We start from the raw sequence: 10,833 nt of genomic DNA, 5'->3' as shown, positions 1-10,833 counted from the left end.
GAGGTCTGCCATCTGTTTTACCTTTGATCCAATTCCAAGCCCACTGACAAAAACCGAACCCTCCAACAAAGCAATTTCCCACTTTTTTTTTTTACTAAAAACACCTTACACCCAAATTTTTTTAAAAACAACTGGTCTAATCAATCATACATTTGATCCTTTTCTTGGAGGACCCTCAAAAGTAATTTATAACTCTTTTTTTCCCTTTAATTTCATAATTTTGGCTATGAAGCGTGGATTCCCTGAATCTCTCTCTTCCTCTTTAGGTCCACCTCAATCCCGATTCAAACATAACCCTGAAGGTAAAATTCTTGTTAGGATTTGTTTCTTTTCATGGGTTACATTTGTGATTAGGTATGTTATGAACTTTGGGTTTTTCATATTTTATTCAATTGTAGTTTCCATATGGTTAAAAAATTGATGAAATATTCTTCTTTTAGTTTATTTTATGGCTATTTGATTAAAGTGCAGATTTTTGTGACATGAGTTTTGAAGTTTATGTAAGATTTCAGAAAACCAAAAAAAAAAAATTGGTGAATTTTGATTGTTACGTGAAAATGAAAGTTATTAAGAATGTGGTATTAAATGGTTTGCATCTATGCTGCCAAATATGTGTTGAATAAAAAGCTTCAGGTTTCCGGTATCTGGAAGTTTCTTAGGATCCGGTTTAATTGTGTACAGTATTTTCTGTTTTTGGTTAATGAGTTGGGTTTTGAAGTTCGTATGGTTTAATTTGAGAGGGAAGAAAAATATTCCAATGTTTTTAATTGCTAGCTTTACAGCTTATAATGCAGAATTCAGTAGAAAAAAAATTATTATAGAAGCTGAAATTGTATTGTGGTATTAGGTGATGCACAATTTCCGGAGGATGAGAGCACAAAGATTTTTGCTAGGAAAGTAGCTGATCATTATAGTGCAAGAACTAATCAGACTTTGGAAGAACGAGAAGCAAGTCCAATCATTCACTTAAAGAAGTTGAATAATTGGGTACGTTGTTGAACCACATGAACTGCATTCTGCTCTTAGGATATATTTTTGAGTCATTTGTCATTCACTTTCTTCTTGATTGGACAGATTAAAAGTGTCTTGATTCAGCTTTATGCTCGTAAGGGGGATGCTGTTCTTGATCTTGCCTGTGGCAAGGTATTTTAGGACCCTTATTTGTACTTAGCTTACTTGTTTTTTGCCAAATTCAACTTATTTTGATCCTTGTGATATGGTTTGCTTTTATGTGTTTTAGGGTGGTGATCTCATCAAGTGGGATAAAGCAAAAGTTGAATATTATGTTGGTGTTGATATAGCTGAAGGCTCGGTAAAGTGCTAAAATACTTGGGGTTTCCCCCTATTTGTTTACTCATTTATCCAATTTAGTAGCTCAGTTAAGCCGTGGTCAACCTATCTGGTATCTGGGCCTCCTTCGGTACTAATCATAATTGTTCTGAGTCACTAATTTCTTAAGCAGCAGCATTTTAACCGCAATGCTATTAGTGCATTTGTTTATAGATACATGTGAACTATTTGTTGCATGATTTGTTGTACTTATGATATCATGTTATAATTTTTAAATTACAGCTCTCTGAAAGATGAGTCTTGTGCAATAGTGAATGGTAGTGTAGATGTTTTCTAGCTTAAAATCATGGATAAATTGTGTGCTTCTAAGGCACTAACAGCCTGCAGCCTAGATGTCTTTCTATACCTGAAAAGGAAATTAGAGACTAGAAAACAGCAGCAGGAAAACTAAATATTTCTCTGGTACTTATTTATGTCACTAGTTGCAATATTGATTTTGCATTCTCTATATATGCACAGATAGAAGATTGTCGTACACGTTATAATGGTGATGCAGACCAGCATCAACGTCGCAAAAAGTTCACTTTTCCTGCCCGTCTATTATGTGGGGATTGTTTTGAGGTAATGACGTTGTTGGTAGCAACTTCGAAAATTATTAACTGGCCAGCATATATATAGTTTCTGCTTCTCTGGATTACTTATCACATTCAATGGCATAATTAGTCATGGTCAATTTGAATAGGGTTATAAATTATCTGAACAGTGAAACAAAATGTATTTGGGCAATTGGACCTGAGGACCAACTTATTAAGGATGTACATGGTTTAGCAGGTATTGAAGGATATAGCTCTAATTTTTGCAAGTTTATAATTTTCAGGTGCGTCTTGATAAAGTTTTGGCAAATGATGCTCCTTTTGATATCTGCAGTTGCCAGGTGACTGAAGTGCTGTTGATGTTTTCTTCAATAGTTGGAATTTGGAAAATCTACTATTAAGTGTATTTTTTTTATCCTACGATAAAATTGCTATTTAACTATTTGTCGCCTTGTCTTTAATTACATATTGTTTAGAAGTTTGGCCTGGAGTTCTTTAATCTTTAGTATTCTGACAGTATTTTTAATAGAACTCTACATATGTAGAAGAGCTACCAATGCTATAAACTAGCTGTTTTCTCATGCAAGCTCCTTATATGACTGAACCATAAATGTGGCTATAACGAGGCACTTTTGGATTTTGCAGTTTGCAATGCATTATTCCTGGTCTACAGAGGCACGTGCACGTCGGGCGCTGGCTAATATATCAGCTTTACTTCGTCCGGGAGGCACATTCATCGGGACGATGCCAGATGCCAATGTGATAATCAAAAAGCTTCGAGAAGGTTTACTATTGCAACTTGCTTTAATAGTTCTTGTACTTAAAAAAAAATACGTAGAAAGTTTCAGTTTTTTTTTTCACTTTTCTACTCCCGCCTTCCATCCCTCCATTCTTCAATGCAACCAAGCACACCCTAAAACGATGAAAGCTAGTCTTTCTAGTAACTAACATCATGTAGTTTTATGGTTTCTGTAGACCTATTAGCAAAGCAATGAGATGGTTAAATTATTCCAAGCTTTCTTCTGCTTTTTCTTCTTTCCTCCCTGCCATTTTTGAAAGTTATGATTGTTGGCATGTTGGACTACTTTTTTTTGTTCTTGATTTATTTTCACTGTAACTATGCAGCTGAAGGAATGACTTTTGGCAACAGCGTTTACTGGATACAATTTGATGAAGAATTTTCCGATAAAGTAAATGACATTTCTCTTGCAACTACATTTTTGGAAAGATACTGATGTTGACTACAAGTTTTATCTAATTCTGACACACTTTTATAACATGGTTCAGAAATTTAAATCTTCAAGCCCCTTTGGTATCAAGTACAAGTTTCACTTAAAGGTACAGTTTTTGATGATTCCTATTCTCGAGATTGATCTTTCATATCAAATAATGGGAACCCTATTGCTTTTAGTATTATAATTTGAGAGAATAATATGTTCCATCCGGATGTCTTGTTGCAGGATGCTGTTGACTGCCCTGAATGGATTGTTCCCTTCCATCTCTTCAAGTCATTAGCAGAAGAGGTATGATTCTGATCACACCAAACTCATTTTTGAGGACATGGAGGTCTCAATAAGTAAACTCTTCGCATTGTTTTTTGGATAATAATTTATTATGTGACCGTAAATTTATCACACTCATGCTTTCTTTGCATCGGCCTCTGCAGTATGGTTTTGAACTAGTTTTTGTCAAAAACTCGCATGAATTTGTGCACGAGTACATGAAAAAACCGGAATTTATAGAGCTTATGAGGAGGCTTGGGGCATTAGGTGATGGCAACCAAGATCAAAGTAAGGTCATCGTTTCCCAAATACTTCCAGCATTTTTATTTTCTTTTTGACCTTTTCCCACACTGATAAATTATTATCGTCGTTTCTCGATTGTGTTACACCCAGCCACATTATCTCCAGAGGAATGGGAGGTGGCTTATTTATACCTCGCATTTGTTTTAAAGAAGGTTGGTCCCATATCCTCTTATTTGCGGATTGGCTATGTGCATCATGCATTCTCGAGCTGTCTTACAAATTTCTTTACGATACGAAGTTACTAACTTGTCGGAAAATTATGTTTCCAGCGTGGCCAACCAGAACGGACACAAGCAAATAGTAGGAAAGATAAAGGACAGATGCAAATAGCAAAGGAAGATATCCTGTATATTAGTAGTGATGTTTAACAGGAAAACCTAATAAATCCCAAAGAATTTTTCTTCCCCCCCCCCCAACATAATTCATGGAAATTCAGTTTTGTAGGTTTTCAAATTCTTGTTGTAACATTGCTTGATTTGCACTAAACCTTAATACACCATTTGTAATTTTTGGAATTGAAAATTTGTAGCAAAGATAAATGGAAATTGACCGAGAATTTCACCACAACTAAAGTAATGAAGCCGATTTAGCCTCTTCATACGTACTATTGTCGGGTCTACCATGTCATGCAAGATCAATTTTTTGAAAATATTTTATATCAAAAAATTGTTTTCAGTATTACTGACTTTGAAAATGACTTTAAATAGATAAAATCATCTCTTGTTAATAAGGAAGCAATGGGTTCTACCACGTTTAAATGTGTTTATTTATTTATTTAAGAGTAGGGATAGGTTGTGAGTAGAAATAAGTAAAATATTTATTTTCATTAATTTGTATTTAATAGTTAATCTAAAACGAGTATTTATGTCTTTTGGTAAATACCAACTTATTTTGGGAAAAAAAACTACTCTTTAAATTCAAATAAAAGAAAATTAAGGTTTAGTCGGTTCTCGGACCGAATGTAGTACATGTAAAGTCTATAAATACATTACACAACTTGTGATAGTATGATATCTTCTGACTTTGATGAGATTTGTTTTACTTAAAGATAGAGATGTTTCCCAACCGAGCTAATTTCGATAATGTTGAAAGCGATACTCAAGTATATGAGTAAAAGATGATTATGATGAGTCCGAACTCATAAAGGTATGAATAAATATTATATTTAAATTTATGTGTATAGTAAGTAAAAATTTTAAGGTAAGTATCACTATTGAATTGAATGAAATTGAGATAAATATTTGATAATATGTTGTTGGAAAGTGAATTTTAAAGTGAATTGTTATTGAATTGAAATTGAAATTGAAATTAAAATGTAAATTGATTGGAAAAGTGATTGGAATTGAATCAAATTGAATTGAATGTGATTATTTGAAATTTATATTGATTGAAAAGAAATTAGTGATTTTAAATTTGATTGGACAATAAAAAAATGAATTGAATAAAAATAAATTAAATTATGAATATGTGTAAATATGTGAATTGTGTATTGATTGAAAAGTGGTTGGAATTGAATCGAAGTATGATTATATGTGAATATCTGAAATATGTATTGATATTGAATTGTATACTGATTAGAAAGTGGAAAAGTGAATTTGAATTGAATTGAATTGAATGGAATGTAATTATGATTAATTGAAATGTGTATTGGTTGGATATTGAAATATGAGAAATTGTGATTAAATTGAATGCGAATTTGAAATAGAAAAATGATTTGAATACCCTATTAACTAGTTGGACTGAGTCGGATATAGTTGGCATGCCATAGGATTTGGAAGTGTTCAGGCACTAAGTGTCATACTGGTGTGTTTGGTTGGAATCCGCATATCCGCCAAAGTCCGAATCTTATTAATAGGGGTAAATATGAATATTAAGTAAAATTGAAATAAGAATTAAATTCCCTATTAACTTGTCGGGCTATTCGGATATAATTAGCATACCATAGGATTGGAAGAGTACGGATTTATCAGCTTTACCGATCAGACACTTTATGTGCCGTATTTTAGGCACTTATGTACTGGTTACTGTTACAGATACTGCCTACTGTTACCGATTTGACACTTTGTGTATCGAATATTGTTACTGTTACCGTTACCGATTCGGCACTTTGTGTGTCGGATATTGTTACCGTACTGTTACTGTTCCAAATTTGTTCCGATGAGGTACTTTGTGTACCGTACTGCTATTGTTACTGTTACTGTTTCGGCTTCGGCCAATGAGGCACTATGTGCCGTACTGGTGTGTTTAGGTTGGAATCCGTGTATCCGCCAAAGTCCGGATTGTTAATAGGGTGAATAATTGAAATGAGAAAATTAAATAAATTTGATTGCTCGTACTATTAAAAAAAATATGAGAAAGAAATTATGAGTTGAATTCTCAATTGAAATGAAATGTGAGATTTGGAAAGGTTCATGAATTTGCTAAAATATCGAATTATTGATATTGAAATCAGTTGAATAAATGAAATGAGAAAATCAAATGAATTTGATTGGTTGAACTATTGAAAGTATGAAAAAAAAATGGAATTAAGAATTGAAATGTGAATTGAAATTGAGATATGAGATTGAAAGCTTGAACCAAAGGTTCATGAATTGATTAAAGATAGTATAGATGATATATGATGCTATTTGATGACAGACTATTGTCGAGATATGAAATTAAAGCATAATTAACACATATGACTTATATTGTTACATGTTTGATGTCTATTATTCATTATAGTTTTTATAATTTGAATTATGGTAATATCACTGAGTATAAACGTACTCAACGTACGGTTGTATTACTATAATTCAAATTATTTATTATTAAATGTTAAATGTTAAATTATGTATATGGTAAGAGAAGTATGAGTTAGTGATATTGAGATATTTGAAATGTGTTTATGATGAGAAGGAACTTAGAAATGTATAAATAGAAATTCATGATATGTATGTGACAATGTACGAAATGAGATAATCAAAAGTTGAGAAATGATGAAACGTGAATGAAATGAAAGTTTATATTGTGATAAGCTTATCTATGTTTGTGTGGCATTCATATGATATTATGTGTCTGACTTGTTTGGTTAAGTAAATGCTATGAGTAAATTTACTCAAAATTCATGGAATGTATGTTTAAGTACACTAGTTTGAAATGGATAATTGAAAAGTTCGTGTAACATAATTATGTATGTTAATTTGTTTGAAGTGAATTATGTAATTGTGATGATATGATGTTGATGATAAATGCTAAGTTATATGTGTGTATTTGTGAGAGCTCAGTTAGAGGCTTTACGACCTCACCCTCTTACCAATGTAGTATTTTATAATGAAAATTTACAAAAAAAAATTATGTTGAATAAGTTCACAAATGTGAAACTAAAGAGTACAGTAATGTGAAACTAAAGATCATTCAGATTACGTAATGTCACGGTTAAAGAAAAAGTTAACCTCGGCTAGTCGACTTATTCAGATATGATGTCTGAAGTATGTGTTTGCTGAAATTTTTCCCGAATTGCTTTTCGTTAGTGAATGGAATGATGCGGGGTTCATGATGACAGAATTAGTCAGAAAAAATGATAATTGAGTAGTAAAGATGTCTGTGTGTGATAGTTAAAGTTGAAACGAATATGATCATTTTTTCTGGGTATTCTATATATTCTTTTATCCTTAGAGATATGTGTGTGGTTGTTCAGTCTCTGGTGGAGTTCTGATGTTTTGAGAATGCTAATTAATTATGATGTTAGACGAAAGCCCTATTGGTCTGGTCGGTTTATGATCGTCATTTCTTCATCTTTTTGGAATTCTATTTTAATATGTTGGAAATGAAGTTAATGGTAAAAATTTATGTGAGACTATTCTTATGTTTCTACTGATTATGATTTTGTTTTATACATGCGGGAAATATATTATCTCTGTTATGATGGAAGTCCAGAGTCGGTAAGCAGTGTTTTTCTTCTGGCTTTCTTTGAGTTAGATGTACTAGTGATTGCACGAGCATTACATAATATTTTTGAGTTCATGTTCAGATGTCTATTTGTTAGCAAGTAAGCCGAACATTAAGAACATTTAGGATTATTGCAGTCAATGATAATACTAGTGTGTTATGAGATAGAATGATTATAGATTTTGAATTGGGATTGTCATTAACATCAGAAAGGAAAATGTTATTTAGTTTATGGTTGTTCATTTGACAAAGAAAGATCTGTATGATCATTTCAGTAGGTACAGAGTTTTCATTTGACAGATCAGTTGAGTATATGTGTCCCTCAGAGGGTAATTTAGAATTTTGACAGTATGTTCCAACATTGTGTTCTAAAGTTCAAAGGTGAATGGAAAAAGATATTCGAGGTTAAATCAAATTGTGATTATGAGAAGTTAGTAAAGGTGTTTTATGAGTGTTGAAAGCAACTTCTTCTGGTAAGATTTTTGGGGACGAAAATCCCTAAAGTGGGGGGAGAGTTGTAACAGCCTAATTTTCAGTGCTGTTGGAACAGTGATTCAAGATCACTAAATCTGAAAAATGAGTAGGAAATATTATTAATTCAGTGAGTATAAGTTAAATGTGAAGTTAGGAAAAATTTTGAAATAGTGAATAGTGTACTAAAATATATATATATTAAAATAATTAGAATCGAAAACGAGGTATCGAGACCTCGGGAATTTTAAATCGAGCCATAAATATTTTTATAAATATTTATAGAGTGTTAATAAGTTAGTATTAAAGTTTCGTCAAGAAATTTTAAAGTACTGATAGCTAATTGAACAAAAAAGACTAAATTGTATCAAATACAAAATTGTGGAAAATGATTAAATAGCTTAAATGATAAAAGAAAGAGGGTTTAAAAGGTAAATAGACCCAAGGTCTATTTGGGCTGGACGGAAAGGGCATGAAATAGCAAGAAAATAAGGGGAATTAAGGGCAAAATTAGAAAATTGCAAAATTTACTTAATAAAGCTAGGACTAAAGTGGAATTATTCATATTTCTCTTTATTTTTCTGCATTCTCATCAGCAAAACACCATGGAAGAGTTCCCTTAAGCTGGTTTTTCATATTTGTATTGCAAGTAAGTTCAATTCTTGATTATTTCTTGAAATTTTTGTGTTTTTGTGACTTTTACAACTAGGTCCACTTGTTGAATTCATTAGTTCTTGATTCTATGAAAGAAATTGAAAGTTTCTATGAATATGTGCTGGAAGTATATGATGATTTGGCATGGAATTAGAGCTTTAAATTGTTTATATGCTGATTTTATTGAAAGAATTGAATAGAAAGTGAATGTTTGGGACCTAAATTGTAAAAGAGTTTGAAGTTAGAGTTTTATGTGGAAATTCTGAATTTCAATAGTTATGAAATAACTTATAATGTCTAGGAAAAGTATTAATTGAGAAAATTAGCTTAATTGTGGGGTTAATTAAGTAAGGACAGAATTGTATGAACTGTGAAATTTGGGGCAAAATGAAAATCAACATTTTGCACTAAAACAATTTTGGACGACAGCAATAGTCTAAATTTGAAAAATCACAAAAAATTTTAGAAATTGAATTAGAGGATGAATAAAATATGAAATTAAATATTATTGCGTCTAGTTTCTTATAGAAAAAACGATGTAAGCAATGAAATTGTAAATCATGAGATATAATAAGTTTTGTGAGACAATGTCAGAATGATTTCAGGTTCCCCTGTTCTAACTTTGGAAAATCATCAAAAAATATATAAAAATAATTAAGGGATTAAATTTATATGTTTAAAATACTTAAAGAGTCTATTTTCAATATAAATAAGAGGGAACATCATCCGAATCTCGTATGATGAGATAATTAATTCTTAGTGAAGAAGGGTCGAAACTGTCAGATAGCAGAACAAGGGTAAATTTAAAGAATAAACTGTACTTATTGGCTAAACCAAAAATTCTGAAAATTTTATGGTAATAATATATGTAAGCCTAGTTTCAGGGAAAGTTAGCGGATCTTAATTTCGAGTTCTGTAGCTTAAGATATAAATAATTTAGTGACTATGATGCAAATGGACAGTTTTGAATATACATATAAGTAAATAGTGAAATTATTGATAATGTTACTTGTTGCATGTTATATAAATTAAGGATGTGGAATGGAGAGGAGGAGGAGGAAAATATGTATGAATATTCAGCTAGCATGGCTAATTTGCATGTTTTAGGCTCATGGACTAAATTGAATAAAAGTAAAATTTTATGGGCAATTTTGTAAAAAAAAGTTAGAAATGACCAATCTGTATGAAATGGATTATTTTATCATTTAAAATTACAAAATTGAATGAAATTATTAATTTAACTCAAGATAAGGGGAAAACATGTTCTAAGGATTAAATTGAAAAGTGTTGAAATTATGAAAAATTCTGATATTTTATAGAATTCATGGGTTGTTATCAATTTGTTTGAGAATAACGGCTGGAAATAAGGATTAAATTGCAAGAATTTTATTTTATTTTAACCTAAGGATGAAATCGTCATTAATTAAAAGTTTAGGGGTAAAATGGTAATTTTGTTTAGAGCATTAGTTGAATGTATTACAACATGAAATAAATAAAAACGACGATCAAATTTCTTTATAAAGATCCGGATGACTCGAATACGAGACTTGAACATGGAAAAGAAAAGATATCGGATTAATGAAATATCTGATAAATAAATCGATAACTCCGGTAATGCTCTGTAACTCTATTCCGGTGACGGATTAAAATATTTATTTTCATTAATTTGTATTTAATAGTTAATCTAAAACGAGTATTTATGTCTTTTGGTAAATACCAACTTATTTTGGGAAAAAAAACTACTCTTTAAATTCAAATAAAATAAAAACTACCTGTCTTTTTAAGAAATTTTTTATTTTTTAATTATATACTTTTACATATTTTTAAACTATTGTTTTAAAATGTTACTATATGTTATTATAAAATGAAAAAAATATGATAATTTCTTAAATCCATTTGTAGAATTTTTTTTTATTCTAGCGTAAACTAATTATTTATATTTAAATTATACATATTTACATTTTTTTTACTTTCCAGCCTGTAATCTAATTTTCCAAAGATGACATTTATTAATGTAGTATGAATTAGTATTTTAGAATTAATGTAATTATTTGATATATCATTAATGGAGAAATTTAGACTCCACAAGTGGG

The 10,833-nt window shown here is 30.8% G+C and overlaps 1 protein-coding gene across 1 annotated transcript; it reads left to right on the top strand.

The window, feature by feature from the left end:
• Positions 1–4,255, top strand: LOC107916939 (mRNA cap guanine-N7 methyltransferase 1). The gene is made up of 13 exons (XM_016846316.2): positions 1–302; positions 848–987; positions 1,075–1,143; positions 1,241–1,312; positions 1,810–1,911; positions 2,168–2,224; positions 2,529–2,667; positions 3,009–3,073; positions 3,171–3,221; positions 3,344–3,406; positions 3,550–3,673; positions 3,779–3,840; positions 3,958–4,255. Exons 1-13 carry the CDS (start codon positions 227–229, stop codon positions 4,054–4,056), a joined length of 1,119 nt encoding a protein of 372 aa, XP_016701805.1. The 5' UTR covers positions 1–226; the 3' UTR covers positions 4,057–4,255.
• The last annotated feature ends 6,578 nt before the right edge of the window (positions 4,256–10,833 follow it).

This window comes from Gossypium hirsutum, chromosome A01 (genome assembly GCF_007990345.1).
Source record: "Gossypium hirsutum isolate 1008001.06 chromosome A01, Gossypium_hirsutum_v2.1, whole genome shotgun sequence".
In the NCBI taxonomy this organism is placed as follows: domain Eukaryota; kingdom Viridiplantae; phylum Streptophyta; class Magnoliopsida; order Malvales; family Malvaceae; genus Gossypium; species Gossypium hirsutum.
This window is presented reverse-complemented; position numbering and strand designations above follow the sequence as displayed.

Coding starts and splice junctions, on each gene's coding strand:
- LOC107916939 (XM_016846316.2), top strand. CDS start 227: ATGAAGCGTGGATTCCCTGAATCTCTCTCTTCCTCTTTAGGTCCACCT. Junction 988..1,074: donor TAAAGAAGTTGAATAATTGG/GTACGTTGTTGA, acceptor TTGATTGGACAG/ATTAAAAGTGTCTTGATTCA. Junction 3,841..3,957: donor TCGCATTTGTTTTAAAGAAG/GTTGGTCCCATA, acceptor TTATGTTTCCAG/CGTGGCCAACCAGAACGGAC.